We start from the raw sequence: 25,455 nt of genomic DNA on the forward strand, positions 1-25,455 counted from the left end.
CATGAATTCATTTTTATATATAGACTTATAGACATGTAAGAAATTTTTTTAACTATCATTGCAGCTGCTGGAAATTTGTTACCCTATTTGATTAGTGCATTTGTGCACATCTGTCTAGCGTACCAAATTAAGACTTTTCTTGTTACATCATTATACAGTGGATCCTCATGCTGATCTTACCTGGTCAGGGAAATTAACGGAGTTTGGTAATTTGTTGCCTAAGTAGCTTCTCTATTTTTAAATGGGCATCTTTCAACTTCCATAATAAAAAATGTAGGAGAAAAATGAATTGAAGGTTATCATTTCTAATAAGATGGCTTTCATCTGCTGACCTGAATCCTATGAGTATAAATTTCACTTAGATTTATGAAATAACATTCATAATAAAACAGCGATTATGTAGCAGACATTCATCTCTATCTCTGTACACAGGAGCTGCCAGTGAGTAACAGGACTTACTTAGGTTCTTGGATAAAGTAATCCACAAAAATATTCCTTAAGTTTCATATGCACTAGTGAAAAGGAAGGCTATACTGCTGGGAAAGTTACAGAAACAAGGAACAAATACTTACACATTAAATAAAAGATAACTGAAATATTGTATTGTAAGGTATCCATTAAGTAAATATGAAAAGCATGGATGATAGAAACATGTATATAAAACCAAAGCTTTACAGTAGAAACTAGAGCTGTAGGCAAAGAAATAGACATTCCATTTATTTACATTGCAATCTCCATTGCTGATAATCCCCTTATCACTTCAGATCTTGTATTAGTAGTTTGTCAGTGTGCCAGTGGAATGAGATATCCTATGCTTAATATCTATCAATGCCATGCTAGTGTAAGATTTGATTAGTGTCTCTGCACTGGTGATTCAGAACAAGGATGCCCTTTAACATTTCCTTCATTTCTTATTGATGCACTCTTTTTTTTCCTGTGATATTTTTAGAAGAGTTTTGATATGAGTAATGATACTCATATTTTAAAGAGTTCTGAATTTTCCTTTGCATCTTCCTATTTCCCAATACATAAAACCAATTCTATCCACTTTTGGTCTGGTATTTTGTTATTCATAGCTAAGATTTAATTCTACAAATTAAAAAAAAAGACCTGCTAGACAGGGGAAGGAAAACCTTTCTATGGATATATTACTGCCTCCTATATGTAAAAGTAAAAAAAGACCATAGCCTTTGTCATCATATAAAAATGGGCCATGATGTTTTAAGTCAGATAGTTTCTAAAATTCTGTTTATGAACTATTAGCAAAGATGTAAATACCCTGAGGTAAGACAAACATTTATTTTCTTTTTCTATAATGATAACATTTTAGAATCACAGCTCTCTTTTCAAAAACAGTTACAGAAAATACTCTAGCAACAAGAAATTTTGCTATTTTTTGGCCAGAAGCAGATTCCAGTAATAGTTAACCCAAATCACTGAAAGTGAACCATGAACTGAAAATGACATACCATGGATTTTAACTCTGAGCTTCAAACAGATCTTCAAAAAAGCTTATGACAAATGTATGGTTACAAAATCAGTGACTGTGAAATTTGAGTTCTCTAATTGGTAATCAGTAGTGCTAAACACACGGCACCTTTTTGTAGAAATATCTAAGTCTTTTAAGCAGGTAATGAGCTGAAAGTCTGAACATTGTAACTTCTCTTTTCTAGTTTAAATATAAAATACAAAACATTTTAAAAATCTGTTTACTCTGTACTTATATATAAACTGTAAGCATACTAAAACATTTAAATATGTAAAACATAATAGATCTTCCCTAGAGCATAACGGGACTTCAAGGCTGGCATAAACAGAAGCCTCCAAGTATAATCAATTGGAACAAACATTTAAATAATTAAATGAACAAAACTTAGTTATTGTACTAAATAAGCATTCTGGTTAATGTGATGTACAACACAAATCAGAACAGCTGAAGTAATACAAGACTCCAAGACAAAATCACAAGCACTTTGGAACGGATCAGGCAAACCCACCTACTGACCACTGCAATTAATGTAAAAAGGGGCAAAATTAAGTTCTCAGAAATGTAGACAACAAACCCTAGATTTGGGTCATGAGGCTTAAAAAGAGAAAAATAGCTTCCCCTATTTAAATTGAGCATGTTCTTCTCTCTACTCCTCCCTCTGACCAGCTGTAGGTGCTTAGTAAGAGGAATATAAAATCCTGAAAATCTTGCTAAGCAACAAGGTTAAAATCAGTTTAAAGTTTTACATAATTTTCTATTTCAAGAATTATACTACTGTCTTAAATACTGATATAGGGTAAAGATGCGACACCTTCCATGAAGTCTAACATGGGGGAAGCTTTTGAGGCATTGACAAAATTTATCTTGAATGAAAATAACAGGACACTATTGTTAAAGTACAACTGTTAAAAAAACCCAGACACCAGCATTCTTCAATGATTCAAGAGAATCACACTTAGTGAAAGTGTGACTGGATGTCTTTGGGGCAGCCTTATAAATCACAGTTATTGAGATATTTCAAATCAATACTACCAGTAATGTCTGAGCTCTAGTTAAATGGATATTAATTAATCAGGACCACCTTTTTAGCTATCTCATAACAAGCTTTCATATGATCCAGTTATCTAGTGAGAAGTCCCCTACATTGAAAATTCCAGTTCTGTGTTGTGCTCTGTAGTAGACACAAAATACATGAGAGAATCTTTCTAAATGTCCTTTTATTAAAAATACAAAGCAGCAAAACATGCCTAAAGAAGGAAATTGGGAGGTGTGACAATGGCAGACTAATTTTCTGGATGAAGTGAAAACCTGACACAATCCTGGGTAAAAGTGTAGGTGTTCTAAGAAACATTGTCCTTAAAAATAATTTTGCAAGGTATTATTTCTCATTCTTCTACCAGAAAGAGTCCCACTCAGGAACCAAACTTCAAAGATAAAGAGATCAATTTACTAACGTCTCAGAGGCTTGACCTGTTACAACTGTTGGCAGTAAGGTTAGATCCCATTGAAAAACAGGACCCTTAGCTGGCAATGCCTTGTCCTGTTTTACCTGAGGACTCCATCAGACATGAGAGAAATATAAACACACACATAGACTTTCCCAACCATGCAATCAAAAAGATATCTGACAGTAGTCCTGGAGAATGTTCTAGTGTAGATGATTTTGCATTTCTTAGAGACTTTTAAGGCAAAAAAATGGGGTGTAACTGATCTGCAAATATGTTGCAAATAACACTGTTAACCAACCTGCTGCTCATGGTGCAAGAATCTGCAACTCAGAGACAGAGAGTAGCAAGGGCCAGCCGCTGCACAAGGTGACTCAGGAGCTGAGGGTGACAGCAGGGCAGGCATGGGGCAATGACCTCACCAACTAGGGCAAGAGTAAGACAAGTAGAGCAGGTCTGGTGATGGTAGGCAAGTTCAGGAAGCAGTCCTGTGACTGCCAGACAAGTCATGAGGCAGGTCCAAGGTCAAACCAGGAAGCCATATCATGTAAGAACAGAATGGCTGAGTTTGGAAGGGACACCTGGAGACCACCTAGTCCAACCCACTTGTTCAAAGCAGAGTCAATAAGAGTTAGGGCTGTGTCCAGTCAGGTTTTGAGTATCTCCAAGATGGAGACTCCATAATCTCTCCGGGCAACCTGCTCCAGTGCCTGACCACTCTCCCAGTAAAAATTCTTTTTCTCATGTTTAAATGCAATTTCTTGTATTTCACTTTGTTCCCACTGCCTCTAGCTGTTTCACTGTGCACCACTGAGAAAAGTCTGAGCCCAGCCTAGAGAGTCCAGAAATTTTATGATAAACAATACTGATTTTCTTATTTTTGAGGTCATCACCAAGGCATGCTACATTTTCAACATCTCTCTTCTCATTTTTGTAAAGAATAGATGCCACAGACAGATTGAAAAACAAAACAGTGGACTGGAAATGTTTTTGACTTGTTAAGAAGAAAAGATATTTCTGATGCAAAGACTTGGTCAGGACATTTGCATATGTGACTTGTAGGTCAAAAAAAAAAAGGAATGAATCTCACCACTGAAGCAACAGAATTAGATATGCTAAAGCAGTCTTGATCTTGAATTTCTGAGTAAAAATCTTCATGTCCTACTTTTTCAATAACAAGAAAATAAGACTATAAAACCCTATAAAGATATGGGAGAGGAAAAATTGGAGATGGTTAAACTGAAAACTGAATCACATAGCCACAGGTTAATCAGGCTATTACCCTTTTGTCAGACGTTTACAGACAGTCAGTAAGAAGCTAGTTGTCAGAGATTATAGACCATCAGGTACAACCAAGTTTTGAAAGTTTCTCAGTGAGACAGGTTTTTACAGAGAAAGGAAAAAAGTGCAGTAGCAATATGAATCCCTTAGACATACACTCAAATGTTATATCTAGATGTCCAAGACTGTGGTACTTGGTTCACCCAGACTGGTGCATTCTGGGAAAACAGTGACTATTCTGGGAAAACAGTGACTGTGTTTGAAACAGGAAAGTTTCAAAAAGGAAACTGATTTCAAAGCTTTCCCTTTTTGTTGCATATGAATATAATATGGATAGATACAGTTATCTGATAAGAATTTTGCTAGTAAAAGTACTCCTGTAGGCAGGTACACCAATTCCTTTGAGTGCATTATTCATAGAAATTTTTTTTCAAAATGCGTTATCAGGCTATCAGTTGTATCAGCCTCTGAGCAAATGTAGTTACTGTGCTTGAGCCATGCCAATGAACGCTTACCATTCTGTTGAACCAATCTCGTATCTGAGCAATTACAATGAACTGTAATCATCCTGACACTTACTATATTTTATTAGACTTATATTAGAAATCAGAAGACTGTCATGTTTAAAGAACAACGCCTTTACTCTGTTACTGGTGTTAACACTTCTGATACAATTTTCTTCCTGGGATGGCTTTATCAGTTGGGTTCTTACAGAATCATAACAGATGCAATGGCTTCTTCCCTATTCTTGCTAGTGCTCTGTCTTGAAAAAAGTGGAACGGTAAATTATATAGGTGACAACTATTTTTTTTTTTTTTTACACTAACTGATAATCTTTCTCATGAACAGCATTTTAAATTAAACATTTATGGTTCTGTAACATCTCTTTTGAACTGCTTAAGCAAAGCAGGCTTAAGACTAAGTTCAGCATCTGGCTCACTCAAATGATATTGAATTTACCGAGGCCTTGAATATGCACAAGGTCCCAAGCTTTAAGGATGTGATGCCACTAAACCCCTTTTGAACATGGCCCGAAAGTGGTTCTTCAAAAAGATGCCAGCCAATAGTCAAGCTTACTACTCTATTTGCAAATTCAGTCATAACTACATATTTCCACTGCAAAATAAAATCCTAATGATTTTTCTTACGTGCTTGATCAGAGCAGCTAAGAGAAATGGAGATGATCTTAATCCTTGTTCTTTTTCAACATAATGATTTATTAAATTCACACTTCTGTAAATCAGCTGAGGACCGTGGTATTATTTAGGTAACTCTTACATCTTACATAGATGTGGAATACATCTCACATAACTTTAAAAGGTTAAAAGTTCAATAGAAAGAATCTCACCTGAACAGCATATATTTAAGTGAGGAATAAGTATGGAACCCAGCAATGCATTTCCAGGCAAAAATTCTACAGAGCTGACTTATGAAAACTCTAAGCTATGGAAATATGAAGTATGAATTCCCTGTATCACAGTAAACATATGGTAAGGGACATATCTCATAGAAAGTAATATTTTTAAGTATGTTATTCAGTGACTCCATGATTCAGATGCAGTAAACTCATTTTGTGTTTGCTACAGAGGACATATGATCCTTGGACATCTATTAGATTGAATGCAGCTATGCTTTGAGAAGCTTTAAAACAAACCCTCATGGTTAATACAGTTTATATTTTTTTCTAATTTACAGAACAGTTTTCAAGGTTGCAAAGTGATTTTGGACAGTGTGATATAAAAAAAATAATGCTACAATCTAAAAAAAATACATTGGCTTACTGAGAAATTTATTAAGATGTGTTAAATATATTTATGATAACATTGCTATGAAAATATAACAGTATGGTAATACTTTAGCAAGTCTTTTGGACACACCACTTCAAAAATGTTTTTCCATAACAAATCCTTTACAAAAATTCATCTTTTTGTGTGTTGTCTTTCCTTATGACAGTGTTTCCTCCCCGCATTTTCATTTGCATTGTTCCTTTTTCAGTTACTGTAAAAAAAAAAAGGTATGAAATACATCTGATATATCACTGATAACAGTGACAAGCCTAAATTATGTAGGCATGTATTCATGTTACAAGAGATTAAAAAAAAATCTTTTGTCCTTGAAAGAAAATTATGTTCAAAGACTGGAACAATGGGAATTTATTTGTTTTAGTTTGCAATAAAATTTTCAACACCCATCTAATTGCCTTTTCTGACTTCATATCCCAGGGGTCTCAAGCCACCAGCTGAGAAACACTGCCTTAGGGAGAAACACACTGAGAAAGAGAGAATGTTTTTGCAGTAACAGAACTCGATGAAATAGTTCCATCAACATTGTTATTAACAAAAAATGTAGATTCATTTTTCCATTTCAATAACATGTTTAAATTTCAAGAAATTCTTTCAACCTAAGGAACAAAAAATAAATTAGCAGAAAACAGATACACTAACATGTTTAAAGTGAAGATTTTTTAATTTTTGTTCAAAGCATAATGTTGTTTAAAAAGTTATACTTTGTTTCCTCTTTTAAAACTAAAACACCATAAGCCTCATTTCAGAGAAAAGGAAGAGAGGAGAGGAGGGGAGGGGAGGGGAGGAGAATTGTTCGGTTTAACCTTAAAATGTTCACTTTACAGGTCAACAGACACTTTGAAGCTGTTCATTGTAACACAATGTTTCAATAACTTGAAATTTCAAAAATGAAATTAATCAGGTGTTTGCATAGGTCTCAGATTCAGAGTTCGGATTCAGTAGTACTTATTTCTACAATTTTTGGCAAGTCATTCCCTGTGTATAAATCTGCCCTCTTTAACGTCAGATGCTCTTTTCTGTGTTTAGACTATCACATCTCCAACATAGGACTACTGTAGATGAACCATACTATGATAACTTAATTCATATTAAGTAATAGTTTACTTTAAAAAAATCAGAGTAATTTCGGTGTCACTACTCAATTTTTTGATATGCAGGTTTATTCAGTGTTAGTAAGTATGGTTCAAAATAACAAGACATTACTACAGTTGCCATGTTTCCATATAAAATAAACTGCAACCCACATCTATTTGTATATAAAATAAAATAAAACTTTTAATGCATCCAAAGCACCAAAAGTTGGATTGATGTGAACTGCAAGATGTAAGGCTTTGCAAAAATGTTAGTATGTTAGCTTTTAACAAATACATGCTTCAACATTGTACTGCAAACAGTTTTCCTTTAAATAAAAAGTTCCATATCAGTCCACATGATTCATTTTTGCTTTTTATGTTTTCTTTATCTTTTCTGTGTTGTTTTTTTTTTTGTTTGTAATTATTTTTTGTTGCCAGCTGAAGTCTATTTCAGACACCAGATAAGCAGTTTCATAAATTCCATTTGGGAAGATTTTTTTTAAAAAAAAAAGCCTAACCCATTTTTTTTCCCCTATCACAGAGAAAAATGCAATGTTATTACCTCAGGAGAAGGTAGCTGAGTCGTCACTGTATCACCAATTGTTGAAGTAAGAAGTTTGTCACCTAGAATACTTTCTAAATAGTCTGCCATTACTTCCTGTTGCTTAGGGCTGCAGTGGTTCTCCAAAGACAGTACAACTGGATAGTCAGATGCCTGTAAATATAATTTAAAGGCTTTTATTATTAATAAATAAAAAGAGGACTACTTGATTTCCCAAAATATCTTACAAAAGTCCCCTTGGTAATCTGTATTTTCCTTTATTTTCAAAACTTTCAGAATATAAGTCAGTTGTTTCAGCTTAGTAACACAATAAAAAAAGCTCACAATATTTACGGAAAAGAGAAAGCACAATTGAAGAGAAAAAAATGCATCCTCAGAAAGTTAAGGGGGGTTAAAACAGGGCTAGACATATACAGAGATGAAAAAAAAAAAACAACTAGGGAAATCAAATGAAGACCAGTTAAGAAGGACACAATACTTCATTAGAGAAACCAGGTAATATCTGTGCTAATCTTTGGAAAGCGCATATTGAAGTGTATTTGTCCAATAATCCATAGAAAATAATTTATCAGAGGCATTTAACATACTGATTAATATTGGATGTAAAGAAAGTAGAGAGAAAATAAGTATTAAATCAGCCAAAAATCAGGCTGATTCAATTGCACAGGGCAGACTACAACCTGGAAGCAAAAAGCAGAATTTCTGACAGAGGTAATGGCTCAGCTGACACATAGAGCTTCTAAAGAATGATACACTGGCTACTGTGTGTCTGAAACAGTGTTTCTCAACAAATGAACTTACAAAGAAAAAAGAGGAATTATAATGTCATCTGCCAAAAACGGAGGATGGGTAAAACCTCCTAGACACACTAAAGCATAAAAAATTATTTAGGTTAATTTCAAAGGAGACTTAAACCATTCCAAATTCTAAAAACATCAATGTTGACCATTTTGGTGTTTTTCAAAATTAAAGAAATCTTCACCTCTTCAGACCTAATATCGTTATTCCCAAGAAGCTCTTTCTTTTGCACCTAAAGGTTATATCACAACTGCTCTGAAATTCTGTTGACTAAGTCATCCAAACAGGGAATTGTCATATTGGGTAGATTAATTTTTTAGAAATAATGGCTAAGTTTTGTGAAGAATAACTTCAATAAGGGGAAATAAGGGAAAAGAAAAATAGAAAACAAAATTATTGCAATTTTCTTGTACCTATGGGAAGAACTTGGAAGCTTTGACATAATTGTGTACCTTTAAATTTACATCTGACACATTTTAGTGACAGCTCCTTTAGTGGCTGGCATCTATTTTAAAGGACAATGAAAAAACAATGATAAATAAGGCAAAATTGTCTTTCAGCTAAATATTAATTATAGCCACCGGTTTACTGTAAGTGATACAGATTTAAAATATTTCTCTGTTTTGTGGGGGAGAGTGTTTGTTTTGTGTACAGAATTTCCTCAATTGTTTAACAGTTTTGTTATGAAAAGAGAAAATTGTTTTGTTTTGTTTTTAAAAGGTAAAATCAGATTCTACAATTGCAATTGACAAAGTAAACCAGGATTAAATGTCTTTTGCTTTAATTTATGACAGATTTTAATTGACTACATTTCAAGTTGACAGTATCCTTAAAATTTGCTCAGAAATCATGTCCTTCACATGAACAAGCTATGCATATTTTTTTTATATCACAAACATTTCTTGGGACTCTTTACACTTTACTCATCACAGTACTCAAGCAAGACAGGTGAAACATGGGAAATGGAGTAAAAATTAGAGAATAGCTCAAATGAGACATGTCCATTTAGACTGTGTAAATAAATCTCATAAGTTGCCAATAATACTGGTGGCTACTAAAAACAAATACTCTGAATAAAATCTTTGCTTGGGCAGGACCTAAACTGTCAATTTCTAAGGGAAGTACCATTTTATGTTTACCCTGTTTCTACCCTTTTCCCCTGAGCATTTACTATTGACCACTAATAGAAGCACACCTTAGCCTGGATAGACAGCTAGTAGGAACCATTGCCTATTGTTGTGATTTTATCATCTTATTGTAACTTGCGCCTGTTAAATGAAGTTTGTATTATAGTTATGTACAATATGCTCTGTATTAGCAAAAACAGGTGAGTTATATCTAGCGGGTTGTGAAGAACAATAACATAAAACCATATTTTTGTTTTCACTATCTTTTAAAATCAGAGACATTAAATTTTATATAGAAATTAGAACAGAAAAAATATTTGCTTAATATTATTAAATTAAAAGCAAATTAAATTAAGCAAATTAAAAAAATTTGCTTAACTCTGAGAAGGCTATAAATATATATGTATAAAAATCCATATAAATGAATGGTCATAGGTGTATATATTCACACAGATAATGCTGGACTGAATACAAGCGTTATCTTAATAGTCATTCAGGACTTCATTTGAGCAGGAGTTTTGCAAGAAACCTATACAAAAAAACTGAGAGAGAGCCAGAAGCTCTCCAGCTTTTGCTGCTTTGCCAGAGAGAGGCAGAAGGGACATTGCCCTAATGAGTTGTCTGACAACACCTTTGTCAGGTGATTGACCTTTATCAGGCCTTGAATTCAAAATAAAAAGAGAGGAAATGGAAAACACAGTAAGTCTCAAACTGAGCTATAATCTAACATTTTTCTCTATTTCGTAAATTCAAGCATAGGATATAAGACAGACTGATAGCAACAGAAGAATAAGTGAAGTAAAAAAATGAAAAGGTATAAAGAAGGAGTAAAACATCAGACTGATTCTGAAATGGTTCTCACTTTATATTCAGTCCTTGCTTAAATGACCTCAGGTGAGAATTCCACCTAGCAAGCTGAGTAAGACCTTCTGAATTCCTTGCACCAAGTTTGGTTTATAATCATTTTCAGCAAAATATGTTTACTGTCCCTTAAATAAAATTTAAAAAGATATTAAGAACAGATAGCACAATTTTCCCATAGTTTATTTCAACAATGCCCTCTTGCCCCAAGCACTGTCTGTTTCCTAATTTTTTACCCTAGAGAATCACTGACAATAACCATGTCCATGGGTTTTGTTAAAGCCACCATCACATTTTAACCAACATGTATATATATATACATACCACAAATGCATACTTGTCTATCACTTGAATTACAGAACGAAATGGAATTTTGCTCGTTAAAGTATGACCGTGATACACAACAGGTTGATTGTTTGAGCCATCCCAGCAGTCAATTTCCAGGCAACGACATCCTTTTAAGAGAGCACTTCAAAAGAACAAGAGAAACAATTTTACAGTTAAAAGAAAGATACCACACTTTCTTATACAAGTTGCTGTATTTCTGATTACAAGCACATTGAATAATTACAAAAAAACTACTTTTTCATCACAAAAGAAAAGAAATCCTATAGAATTATGCAGATATGAGACAGAGCTATAGTTTCTGTTGTTTATCTTAGGCATGTTAGGTAATAAACTTTATTAGAACATTAAGGAGTAACATGGATTATCTGAATAACCTTCATTAAGAGACTAAAAACGGGGGTCAAAGATTTAAATAAAAGAATTTTGGAGTGATGGCAAATTGTTGCTTAAAATAGAAGAAATGTTTGAAAGGGTCTTTTTTATTACTATTCCAGGATTTGTCTGTAAGTTTGAGAATCATTATACTTAAAAATAGCAGCATCGCACTTACATAATCAGGTTGTGCTTGGTCTTTACATAATTCAGTTGTTTTTCCCCCACCTTATTTCTAAGAGGCAGTGCTAAAGTTTCTCGGATGCCTTAAATTTACTGTGTTTTAATTTTTAATATGTTAATGGCACCCCTTAAAGGTCTTAGGTTTCTAATATTTGGCTTGTTACTAATTTAAACATTTCTTGTAGACTATTTTACCTAATTACCAATCTGTCTTTTACATGCTGCCCTTTACATGCTAACGATATCTCAAAGATGCTTCTAGCTTATTTTAGCATTTCATATTTTCCTTACAGAAATAGTAGATAAAGAGGAAGACAGGGGGGTTTATATCCTCTTTGCAATTATTTTAAGCAATGCAGTATTAATGTCATATCATTTTAAATACTGTTAGAAAGAAATTCACTAGTGTTTCTGATGATTGCAAGCCATTATAGAATATCCAGAGAACAACCAAAACAAAAAAGTTCAGATAGACGATGGTTCCAACTGCTTTCACTTCACTAAAGTCGTACAAAGTAGTCGGAATGCTGGACATCTGTCTTCCACATTCTTCATACTTTCTGTCCCCCTCTGTATTGCCTTTATTACATAACCCATTTTCTCCCTCCCTGATCATTTCTTCTAAATGCGTCTTGGCAATAAGGCATCCTGGTTTCCTTCTCCTCTTGGAGTCATGTGATGCACATTCAAAGACAAAGTTTCTTCTCCCTCCTGGCTACTAGAGTGCCCACTTTTTTTTTTCGTTGTTGTTGTTTCTAAATTGACCACATTGCAACATACACTGATCACAGATATCCTCGACATACTCCACCGTACTGTGCCCTTACGTCCTGTATATTGATCAGATTAGAGTTTACCCAGGAATTTTACATTTATTTCAGGGAGTTATTTATTTTTGCTTGGCATGTTGAGATTAAAAACTGATTTAATCGTATACTGTGCAGCATACTATAGACTTCATTTGCTGCGAGGTAGATTTTTTGAGATGTAAGTAAAAAAATAGATTGTTTCCAGACTATGAACAGATGGCTTGGCAAATATATTGAAAAGTGTGCACACAAAATAAAATACCACTCTCGCATTTTCTACTTGTATCTGTGATGGTTTTGTTCCTTATTGCCAAGCAGGATTATATGTGACTTAGTATTCATTAAAAAAAAACAAAGAATGTTTAAAATATTAAAAAACAGTATCTAAGTACCTGGTATATCCCCATAAATGACTGGGCCCTATTAGTTGGTCGGATATCAAGTAGGTGTTGTGAGAAGATGAAATAAAATAGTCACATAATGGGTGGTTCATATCTTGGTAGATGGTCCTGTGATCGTTTTTAAAGATCGAACAGTCTTCTGAGCTCATGTACCTTATAAATCCTTCAAATGACATCTGCCTTCTTTTCCTCACTGAACAAAAAAGAAAGGAAAAAGTATCTGGTGTGAAGCTAAACTGATGGTTATATCTATGTATTTCCGTGATTTTTGATATCCTGTTCCAAACATTGCTAAAGGTTATACAGCATAACACTTTACTGCAATTTTAAAATTCATAACAAACAATATAAACACAAACAACAGATGTGTGCAATTCTGGAGATGAATTGCTGTGGTTCAAAATCATGAGACATTTTTATTCTTCTGTGGACACCAGAAAGAAGAGTTTGCAGTAGTCCTAATTAAATACAAAAGAAAATATTTGTTGTTGTTTAGTTTTGGAAAGTAATATGCCAGTCAATGCACAAAGAGAATCTTCTTTTCTCTGCAGAAAGAACAGGAATTGTTCTCCAAAATGTCAGTTGGAGACTGTCAAAATAATCTTGCAGAAACTATGTTTCCTAGCACTAAATACCTTCCTCAGTGGTGGAAAATTCCAAATAAATAGTGATGAAACAATGTTTAAATTAGAAGTATTTGAAATAAAAATAGCATCTTAACAGAATAAACGACTCCCCACAAAGATGACTTGCAAATCAAGCTTATTATATTACTTCATCTATAACAAAATGTGCTAATTGCCTCCATACCAGTAATACTCATCCCATTTGTTTTGTTTTTAACTGATTTGATGACAAACAGATCCATCATACTGCCAACTGCTGCTCTGATGTCATGCTTCAAATGTAATAATTTTGCAAATTATATAATCTCAGAAGTCAGCTTTGCTTCAAAACATAAACTAGTTTGAATTAGTCAGGGATTTTGCCCAGTTCTGGCTGCAAAATAACCTTATTTTTGTCATCATAGTAGGCTAGTGATAATTAAGCAGTAAGTAATCCAAGGTTACTTTCTGTTAATGATAACTTAAAGACATCAATGTGTACAAACTTTTGACAAAAAAAACCAAAACCAAAACCCAAAACACTTGTCTGACCTGTTAATTCTCAATACAGCTATAAGAATCACAATTTGCAGGTTAGAGTTGCAATCACCAGTCTTCAGTATGTGTACAGACTGCAAGTTTTGTATATGAATGAGGATTTATTAAAATCATTCTGATGATGGTAACACAAAGAAAATAATTATTTCTAAATTATAAAGTTTTTTTGAACTAGAAAACTTTGCAATGTTTTAAAATGCTAAACAGAAATAGAAAATAAGGATGAAGGCCCTCCAGACATCATACACATACACACTGTTGTCCTTAACCATACAAATGTTATTCCTACCAGAAGTCTGTCTGTCGTGATTTAACCTCAGATGGCAACTAAGGACCACACAGCCGCTCGCTCACTCCCCTCCAGTGGGATGGGGGAGAGAATCGGAAGGGTACAAGTGAGAAGACTCGTGGGTTGAGATAAAGACAGTTTAATAGGGAAAGCAAAAGCTGCGCATGCAAGCAAAGCAGAACAAGGAATTCATTCACTACTTCCCATGGGCAGGCAGGTGTTCAGCCATCCCCAGGAAAGCAGGGCTCCATCACGTGTAATGGTTACTTGGGAAGACAAACACCATAACGCCGAACATCCCCCCCTTCCTTCTTCCCCCAGCTTTATATGCTGAGCATGACATCACATGGCATGGAATATCCCTTTGGATAGTTGGGGTCAGCTGTCCTGGCTGTGCCCCCTCCCAGCTTCTTGTGCACCTCCAGCCTTCTCAGTCAGTAGAGCATGGGAAGCTGAAAAGTCCTTGACTAGTGTAAGCACTACTTAGCAACAACTAAAACATCGGTGTGTTATCAACATTGTTCTCATCCTAAATCCAAAACACTGTACCAGCTACTAGGAAGGAAATTAATTCTATCCCTGCCGAAACCAGGACACTGTCGAAGCTATTCTTAAAGAATTCCATTGATGAGGAATCCACAAATATCCTAGTAATCCCATTTCACCACTAAGTTACCTTATTGTTAGAAAGTTTTCCATAATGTTTACCCTGAAACTTCCTTGCTGTCCAAAATATTTGTTCTGTTTTGTACTATTCCTCTCCTTTTTTTTTCAGTCTTATACACATATGAAGACTGCTACTACACTTCCCCTCATTCCACCGCTTTCCAGAAGAAACAAGTTCAATTCACTGCATCTTTCTGTTTCGGTTAGGTTTTCTTAGACTTCTGATAATTTTCATTGTTTTTCTACAACTCTTTCCCTCTGGTGAACTTCCTTCTTGATGTTTGATGCCCTAAATGGAATGTAGTGCTTCTCCTTATTGAACTCCATCCTTCTTTTCTGTATCATCAATTCGCCAAGATCACTTTGACTTCTAATCTTGTTCCCTATTATACTTGAAGCTCTGGCATTAAATCTAAATTTAATAAAATTAATTTTTATTCCATCATCCAGCTTATCAATGACATCATTGAAATCTGGACCCAACACAATGCTCAGTGAAACCGTAGATTGATGTAGCCTCTCATTTTGACTCTAAGTCACTGATGTCTAACTTCTCAGAATAATTTTCTAATGAGTTGCTTATGTACCATGTAGTTATTTTGCCTGCTTCCTCAATTTCTTTTTAGAATGCAAGACTCTTAAAAAGTGTGATTTTTCTTCTATCCACCAGCACTGTTACTCTCTCATAGAAGAAAACTGGATTCTATTTCTCCATAGAATGTCCTGACAAACTCATCCTCACCATCTTAGAGGCGATTACATATTCATGATTTGTTCCAGTTTTTTCTGGTAACTGACTGGTGTGTAGTTCCTTGGATGTTCCCATTCTAAAATAGATATTACATTTTATCTTTCCCACTCTTTCAGTTCGTCATCTATTCTCCACGTGTTTTCAAAGGTAACCTGTACTAGCCAAGCTTGTTACAGTCAATTTTCTAAGAACTTATGGATTTGTCAACCTGTCTTCACTAATCCGATTAAGTCATTTAAGCATGTCCTACCCTGCTTTTTCCATATTTTTGACTGTGAACTTACTCTGGTCTCATTAATAATATTAGCCGCCTGATTGTACTTAGGAGGTGGATAAAGAATTTCTTGGTCTTTCTTTTAACTAACATATTTGCAGAATGACTTATTGTTACCCTGATGACTCTTGACAGTTGTATCTTGACTTTTTTGATTTATCCACACGTACATGTTATATTGTTTTATACTTGTAGCAATAGGATTAAGTTTCTACTTTCTGGGTCTTTAAAAAGTGTTTTGAATTTTTTTTACATGTTGCTCAAAACAGAATACATTCATCCTGTATGTTTTATCTATAATGAATTACATGAATTGTAGACTTAATTCCTTTGAAGAGAAGGCTTTTCATCAATAGTATCCGGTTGTCATTTCCAATTAATTTATTTTTCATTCCCTATATATTTCTCTGTGTAATTACAAGTTGGGTCAGTAACTTTTTTTTTTTGTATTTTTTTATTTACTAGCAGTTCTTACTTTTTTTTTTTTTGCATTTATCTTTTAAATTAGCGAAAAATACTGACTTTCCAAGGTTTTGCTTATTTTCTTAATTATTTTTGATGCTTTTCTGGCTGCTCTTGTCATTGATAAAAGATAACTGCAGTGTTCTCAAGAAGAGAACTCATGTTTAGATAAATATGCTCATGATCACAATCCCCTAAAAGTCAAAACATTATCAAGTAAATTTACATTACTTTGTTAGCCACCATGTAAGCTCTTTGACTTCAGTAAAACGTTCAGCTCATGCCTCTAATCAATGGGCTAAAAATATTTGTATTTTTATATAGTTTATTACAGGGCCTTGCATTACACTGGCTTATAAATTTTTTTCTCAAGGACCTGTAGTTGCTGTCCTTGAACTGCATACAACTAAAGTCACCATCGTGTTTCTGGAGAACTACCAAAACTCCAAGCAAGTTTGTAAAATGATAAGACTTATCTGTAAGCAGGAAGAGATTGCCTTTGCACTAACAGTTCTGGCAGCATATGCAGTTCTGTGAACTGAGATATGCAAAAGAGCATCACGTGAACATCAATGGCATACCATCTGCTGAAATAAATTTTCAGAGACCTGATGTTTGGTAGAAGATACTGTAGTTTTTAGAGTTTAAGATAAAGGTAGGCTTAATTTTTTATTATTGCTACTATTCCTTTACCCTTTTCTTACTAGTGGAGAAACCTACCAGGCTTCTTTAGAACTCTCTTATCTTTGTCTGATGAAGACACCAAAACCAGTTAGAAATGGAAGAGGGTGCTTTTTAAGTTCTGAGGAATAGCACAGTCATATTATTTTCTGACCACTTACAGATATTTTCTGCTTCTACTTTAAAAGAAATGGGAATTCATCTCCATAAATATTCTGCAGTGAAAAGATACTTTCTTCAAGACCTGACATTTCTTCCGTAGAGGAACCTCAGTCTTTTCCTCCATTAGGATCCTTTAGCAATAGTTAGTGTGCACACATATCCATTTAGTGTAGAAGGAAAAATAGAAAGCAAGAAAAGATTTGTCTTCTTGTAGCTTCTTGTTGTTTACAAAGTTCAATGCTTTTTTCTTGCCCTCCCCTTTTGGATAGTCTGGAATACAATTTATTAGTAACATTCTTTTTTTCCAAACATGATTTAAAAAAAAAGTTTTTTCCCCTTCCTCCAGTTAAGGTAAATTCCAGCTCTGCCATATATACAAATACTGCCATATCAGAGAGGAATTATGGATATAACCTGAGTATTTGAAAGACTTGAATTACATTATATACCTATACTTTTTAGAGTTTATTACATTCTGTTTTCTTATTTATCTTGAAATTTCTTTGAAAGTATTTTTCTTTCTTTATGGAAAGAAAAAATTAATGCTTTCATAAGATGTTTGCTGCCCTGAGAGGAACTGAGGCCTGTGGAGGATCCACGCTGAAGCAGATGAATCAAGTAAGAAGGAAGCAGGAGCAAAAGAAAAGTGTGAGAAAGGTGGAGCAGCAGAAAGAAATCACTATGCATTGACCACAGCCTCCTGCAATGCCTGTTTCCTCACTGAAGGGACTGAGAACAACCTGCAGCAATGACAAGGTGGGAGGAGAGGTGTCTGGACTGAAGTGGAGACTAGGAAGTGGGGAGGAAAGGAGCCTGAACTGAAGGTGAGCCTGGGAAACGGGAAGAAAGGTGTTTTCCCTGTGTTTAAATGTTTGTGTTCTTTGTTTCCTAATAGCAAAATTAGTAATTAAATGTTTATGTTAATTGGCCAAGAGAGATATTAAAATGGATACAAATATGTCTGCTGGGAATTTTAAGGGTGAACTCATGAGAAATACTTGCAATCAGAGACAAGGGTGTTACTCTGCTATATTGGAAGAAGGAAGCATTCAATAACTGTTAAAAGTATCAAATAATAACAGCCTCAAGGCAGAAACATCATCAGACGGGATTTCACACTATGAAATTTGGCTACGTAATGTCAGACTAAAACATTTATATTCTAAGTGAAAAATAAAGACAGAAATATTTCCTTGGCTAAAGTAAGAATACAGTTATTCCTTTTCTAATCTAAGTTTACATTCTAAGGAGTCTATTTTCCACCTGACCCACACTTGTAACTAATACTGGTGCATACTGGAATAAAGTAGCTGTCTGAGCTGCAGTTTAATTTTCTAAGGGCTTGTATCTCATAATCAATTGTCTTCTGGTGAAAGCTTTTCCTAAAACTGGATATTTACACACTCTCACACATCTGAATTTGTGTCTCATAAATCCAGCTTCAGCCATTGTCTTAGCTGAGATTTTTAAGCCATCTTTCTTATTTCACACGATTTTTTTATGAAATCTGTAGGAATTTGACTGAGGCCTCTACTCTGATAAACTTGGTTTACGTTGGCCAATGGGATCAAGAGTTCTCTCCTGCAAATGCATGCTCTCCCTCTTGCTCTCTCTCTCACACACACATGCACACACAAAAACACCCCAAGTTTAAAAGAATGTAATTCCTAGGAATAAATTGAAGATGGATTTTGATTCACAAATACATTCTGGATTACTCAAATTCTTTATCTGACAGATGCACCAAGCTTATATTGTTATTTACAAAGTAAGCAAGTTTTTCAAGACAGGATTCTATTTTTGACCTGTTTTTGTACTGCCTAGCAGGAAAATAGAGACAGGAGCAGAGTCTTTGAATGGCACTACACTCTAACAATAGGATGTACCTTCTTATCCTCGCTATGCCTCTAATCCTATCCATGCAAATACTGAATAATGAGCAATAATTTTTTTAAAAAAAGAGAGATATACCAAACTTAACAAAATAAAGTGCATTTGGTTGGCATAAAATGTTTTCTTTAATCTCATTTAATGACGACTTCTATTCAAAATTAATAATAAAATGGGGACATAATCAAATGTTTGTGTAGAACAAAACTGACATTTGGATGTTAGTAAGACAAAACTGTCAGGTGTGAATCACATATTCACCACTTTTATGATCAATTCCATAAAATAGTTCCTTCAGCCAAAAATGCAAGCTTTAGCACACACACACACAAAAATCTGTTAATGCAGCATTTTGCCTTTAGAAATTCAAATTGTACAATAAAAATGGAAGAGTAATGTATTCCATACTGTTCCTGAACTAACTACAGCACACTCAGAGAGTTAATTCAGAGTTATCTGGCTCAATAGTGTTGAAAAGTCTTCTCTCTGCTCACAAATGTTAGGGATGGACTAAATGTTATAGACGGACTTATCAACGTTGTATATAAAATCTAGTCACTGTTTTCATCTTAATCTTGACATACTAGTGCTATCAAGTTTATCAGATAATGGTTGTTACTATTAGCAAACCAGTCAATCAAGTGCCAAAATCTGCCCTTTTCCCTTTCTGCAATAAATAGGACAAGGATAGCAGAGGAGTCCAACAGATTATCCCAATGAAGAATATTCCGTACCAAATTCAGAATGACAGTTACACAAAATGGTCTATCACAACACCATATGAATCAACTACCATGTCAATCATATCTGGAACTTTCCAACAGATATGCTTGAATGGGAGTGTTAGTTCACTCAAAGGAGCATGAAAAATACAGCTATTATTTCATTCAGTAAGATTATTTCCAATTACAAGACAAGCAATTTTATCACAGATGAAGAAACAAAAAAGAATTTGGCTCAGCATCTGAAATTTAAACCAGACATTAAACTAAAACTATAGAAACTTCAGTTGATATTTACAAATGTGTTTTCTGAGTAAAGATTCTTCATTGTTTAAAAGCTTTATAGCTATTAACTTTCCCATCAAAATAGATAACTCAAAACAAAAAGAACCTTTTAAGCTGGTAATTTATTATATAATTAATTAGTAAACACATTAGTTCTCAGAAAGAGTAGAATATATTCAATAAATTATGTTCTAATTTAAAAGGCAAACTCAGAAAGTAATGGCATAAGGAATCAAAGGGGTTTTAGCTATTACTGGACAGTGAGCGGCTCTTAATGAATCACCAAACGTCTTCTGTTTCTTGTTGAAAGAGCAATCTGGTTTTTCCTTTCCACCACAGTGGGAATGATCAGCATAGATATTCCAGGGTTATTATCCCAAAAGGAAGATTTTCTCCTTCTTGTGTTTATTTTTCTTAACCAGTTATCAATTCCATCCACTATCAAAGAGTGGGAACCAAAGGAAACTAACAAAGTTAAACATCTGAGATTCATCTTCCACTGAACAAAGTAACAGCTTGCAATAAAATGCTGTTAGCTCTGATTTCCTTTTCTTAGCTTAGTTGCGAATTTTGCCTCAAGTCATGTTCAGTGAAACTCAGCAGAAATGTTACACCACAACTTGAAGCAGCCTTCAGTAGCTGAAGAATACATATATTACAGATTTTACAAACCTCCACTCATCTCCAAGTTCTCATGATTCAGAAAGGGTGATCAGGCACCTATGAAGATCTTACATAGTGCTGCTTCTGCAAGTGAGTCAAGGGGACTTATAAGTCTTTGGCTTTGAGGGGGAGCAGGTGTACATTATCACTAAATGACTCAAGTGAGAGAAGACCGTATAATGACCAGACAAGCAAAATGGCAGATAAGAACCCTAAGAAAAATAAAGTTAAAAATGGTTTGTAATGACCAACAGCAAGTTAAAGAACAGCATATATAGAAGAACAAGGGAAAAGGATAAATAAATGACAGAGAAGAGAGCAGATAAAGGAGAGCACCATGAAAATAAAGAAGTTAAAACACAGAAAGAAAAAAATAATAAATATATAAAAAGACAAGGCTTTTAAAGTAATAAATGTGTGAGGTTTTTGCATAATGGTTTCAGAATATTATTTTGATGACTTTAAAATATAACTGGAGCTTTTCCTTAAAAAAAAAAAGGCAACCACACACAAACCCTTCCATGGTAGCTAAACAAATAAGAAATTATGAGTTCTACAAGTATGCCTGACTCAATAGGAAGAACTCCTCATTGGTTAGAAAAATATTTTGTCTGCAAAGTATTACTGAAATCTGGAAGAACCCAGCTTGACCTCCAGATTCTAGGCTGAATTACCAGTGCTAGCTGCTTAGATAGCTTCCTTCTACTGCAACAAGAACAATGTCATGGATTCACTGAGACAGAGTAAAAGGGAAAGAGCATAAAAAGGAAACTATAAAACTGTTAGTCAAAGTGTGGGCAAGTTGCAAGGGAGGAATATAGAAACACTGCTCAGGCATGATGAAATGGTGTTCAGAAAGCCAAAGCTCAATCAGAATTGAAACTGGCAAGGGACATCAGTGGCAATATGGAGCACTTTTACTGCTGCATTGGCTATGTTTCTAAAAAGGAGTAAGTGGGCCTGCTGTTGAATAGGGCAGGTGGTTTAGTGATGGCTAACACAGGTAATGCTAAAGTACTCAGTGCTGTCTTTTTCTCAGTCTTCATGAACAAGGTGTAGGCTTTGTGCCTACAGACAGGGTTCAAGGAGAAAAGAAACTACTAGCAGGTAGAGATTAAAATAAAATTGAGATTACTGGAGAGAACTCAACACATAAAAGTCCATGGGACTAAATGAGGTGCATTTGAGAGTGTTAAGACTGTTGGCTGATATCACTGCAAAGCCATTCTCTATCATCTTTGAAAGGCCATAGAGATCAGGGGAGGCCCCCATGACTGGAGGAGAACAAATGTTGCACTCATTTTCGAAAAAGGCAAGGACTTTCTGCACTCACAGCCCAGAAAACCAACCGTATCCTGAGCTGCATAAAAAGAAGCATGGCTAGCAGGTCGAGGAAGGTGATTCTGCCCCTCTACTCTGCTCTGGTGAGAGCCCACCTGCAGTACTGCATCCAATGTTGGAGTCCTCAGTACAGGAAAGACATGGACCTGTTGGAATGGATCCAGAGGAGGGCCAGGAAAATAATCAGAGAGATGGAACACCTCTCCTATGAGGAAAGGCTGAGAGAATTGAGGTGGTTTAGCCTGGAGAAGAGAAGGCTCCGGGGAGGCCTTATTGTGGCCTTTCAGTACTTAAAGGGGGCTTATAGGAAAGATGGGGACAGACTTTTTAGTAGGGCCTGTAACAACAGGACAAGGGGTAATGGTTTTAAACTAAAAGAGGGTAGATTTAGACTAGATATTAGATATAAGGAAGAAATTTTTTATGATGGTGTTGAAACACTGGAACAGATTGCCCAGAGAGGTGGTGGATGCCCCATCCCTGGAAACATTCAAGGCCAGGTTGGATGGGGCTCTGAGCAACCTGATCTAGTTGAAGACGTCCCTGCCCACGGCAGGGGGGTTGGACTGGATGACCTTTAAAGGTCCCTTCTGTGATTCTATGATTCTATGATTTTATGATTCAATTCAGGGAACTACAGGTTGGCCAGCCTCACTTTCATCCCTGGGAAAATCATGGTGCAAGAACTCTTGGAAGCCATTTCTGGGCACATGAAGGAGGCTGTGGATCTCTACATGATGGGACAAATTAATAACGAGACTCCATGTCTGCTGAAGGTGCTGAGGACCCACCACATTTGCAAGACTGCTTCAATGCATCCCTGGTATTGTTACCAATCATATCCAACTGAGGGCAAACCAGAGCGTAACTGCCTAAGGTTTCAGTCTTTCTCGGTAAAGAAAAACAGATATAGCCTTCTCAGTAGATACATCCTTAGAAGTTGTTTTCCTCTGTGATATATCTGTTATTGGATTACTTCTACATTTAAACTTTCTGCCATGTGATACTCAAATATAGACCTACCAACTGCAAAAAGTATGATTCATGGAGACCATTCTATTAAAACAAATTGTAGGTTTAAATAGTACAAAATGGAAGTACTATATCAAACTCTAGTAGCACGTATTCTTTCCATTTGTAAGACAAACTTTAAGCAAAAAGCTCCACTATATCAACAATGATGTAATAATTAATGTAACCCCCAAGTAGGATTAGAACAATCTTGGTTGTAAAATATGCTTTGAAATTCAATGGGTTTAACTAAACTTCTTTTCACCTTATTGTGATTGTGGATCACAGTACTGAGTAGTTAAACCAAACTAAATTACATAACATTAAATTCTGACATTTTCTAGTCTTCAGAAATTCTGTCCTCAGTCTTCATATTTTAATACTGAAAATTTAAAAAAAAAAATCATCCATTATTACTTATTTAATTATGGTTGATTTCCTCTAAGAGAAATATCCTGTGCTGAACAGACCAGTTGCTAACAAAACATAATTTCTATTTTTTTATCTTTGTAATCCAATATTTATATTCCTCTAATTAATTAAACAAAATGATTTTTGAACACTTAACTAAACAAAAAAATTCAGTCTGGTTTCCTAATAATGGTCATTCACATGTTTCAGTGGACATTAAAAAGATTTAATGCAGTTTATATTAGCTCATCTACTGTATGAAAATTGTATTTTGTGTGAAGCAATCTACATGTAGGTTTTGGACCAGTCTGTTGCAACAAGGAGTAAGAATGATGGATCTGGTAAGTAATGTAATATGCTATCACTGAGCAATATGCTGAGTAAATTTATTGGGCTTTATTAATGGTTTCTTGTATTATTACATTCACAATGTTTAAAGATGTGAATTTCAAAAAATCAACGTTTTGTACAAGTGCTTACAAAAGATATTATACAACATACATAATTATAATTGCTTACATTAGTTTTCTTTAAAATGTTCAATTTGCATAGTCAGATGAGTATTCAAAAATATAAACACAGTCACTGATGGAAGAACAATAAATAACTAGAAATCAAATAAACTATGCATACCTTCTTCAATGGGTTCATACTTCAAAATAATTTCTAAGGCAGTTGTTTCACAAGCTTCAGTTTCATATTGTTCTTTTCTGAGAAATTCAATGAGCTCGGTGTCAGCTAGAATTTTGCAGTTTGGAGAGTAAGCACGGAAAAGTTCATGAAATTCAGGTCTGTGTACAATAGTTCGATAAATTGCCCTGAAGTCTTCGATGTTAATCGTATGTGCCTTCCGTTTGTCAACGGTTTTCTGGGGGGGGGGGGGAAATCAGAACAGTCAATACAAAGATATGCAATGATACAAAGATATGCACAAAACACTATTATAACTGATCATAAGAGTGAGAACAACAGAGAATACCTCAGGCAACAGTGACTGCAATGCATTATCAAATTATATTCTTCTACTTCTATATGCAACTTTTAGATTTGACTTTGTGTGTTAAAAATATTTTATACAAATTAAAATGTACCATATGACATAATTAGCATCTAAGTAATTACAATGAATTTCTATATAACGCCTATGAAATATTAAAACACATTATATAAAACCTCTAAAATGCTATGCAGTAAAATAAATCTGCAGCATAAAAATTATCGAGTGAAAAATATATTTAATATAATACCCCTCCAACAGCAATTTAACCCATATTGTAAATATTGTCAGTTAAATTTACATACAACATACAGCAAACAGTAATCTAAAAAATGAAATAAGGATGACCAAATTATCATGAGATCCAAGTCTTTCAATACATCAAATAAGAAACACAATTAAAGTTTGGAGACAAGATACTTTATAATAACCTATGACATCGTGTTCTATTCTTAACAAGCCAGAATATTTAACTCAGATTCATTATTCACACTTTCAGAATTCTTAAACTGTAAGCTTGTTTTCATAGAGCTTACAAAATGTTAGCATATTAATTAATTTCAGTGTTTCAGTATAAAAGCCACTAGAAAAATCAAAAGGGCAAAAGAATTTGAATAGAACAATACTTTTTTACCATTTCTGCCATTTACATTTTTCTTAGGCTTAACAATTTTATCTTTTAAAAGTTTCTACATGAAATATGTAATTGTGCATATGAAATATAGATGTTTCTAACAGTTTAGCTTGTATTATTCTTAAAAGTTGCCAAATTAAGAGACATTTTGGAAATTTACTGACAAAATTACTCATAAAAATCATAAATGGCAATTCATTGCCTCATTGATTATCACTGTAAGCTGATCAAAATTCATAATTGTTGGCTCCTTAAACTGAGACTACCAAAGAGGCTAAATTTCAGCATCTAATAACATGGCACCTACTATGGTTATTAAAGCTTCCCCAGAAGTGTCCATGAACATAAAATGGCTTACTTGAGCTTTGGCTGCTCTTTGATAAATACTTTTGATTACTACTAAATTAGATTAGTTTTGAAGAGACACCTTAAAAACTAAAAGCCTAACGATACATTAGCAGCTTCTTCCTATGCACTACAGTTCCTGTTAAGAGATGTC

The 25,455-nt window shown here is 34.5% G+C and overlaps 1 protein-coding gene across 1 annotated transcript in view; it reads right to left on the reverse strand.

Annotated features, from left to right (window-relative positions):
* The window catches only part of PLCZ1 (phospholipase C zeta 1), a 54,091-nt gene that overhangs the window by 25,561 nt on the left and 3,075 nt on the right, over nt 1-25,455 (reverse strand). The window contains exons 3-6 of the mRNA XM_076328761.1: nt 23,959-24,193; nt 12,546-12,747; nt 10,766-10,910; nt 7,656-7,808 (exon numbers count right to left, since the gene is read on the reverse strand). Coding sequence (XP_076184876.1) covers nt 7,656-7,808; nt 10,766-10,910; nt 12,546-12,747; nt 23,959-24,193 — 735 coding nt within the window. The remainder of the gene's footprint in view (nt 1-7,655; nt 7,809-10,765; nt 10,911-12,545; nt 12,748-23,958; nt 24,194-25,455) is intronic.

The sequence above is a fragment of the Aptenodytes patagonicus genome, chromosome 1 (genome assembly GCF_965638725.1).
Source record: "Aptenodytes patagonicus chromosome 1, bAptPat1.pri.cur, whole genome shotgun sequence".
Classification (NCBI taxonomy): domain Eukaryota; kingdom Metazoa; phylum Chordata; class Aves; order Sphenisciformes; family Spheniscidae; genus Aptenodytes; species Aptenodytes patagonicus.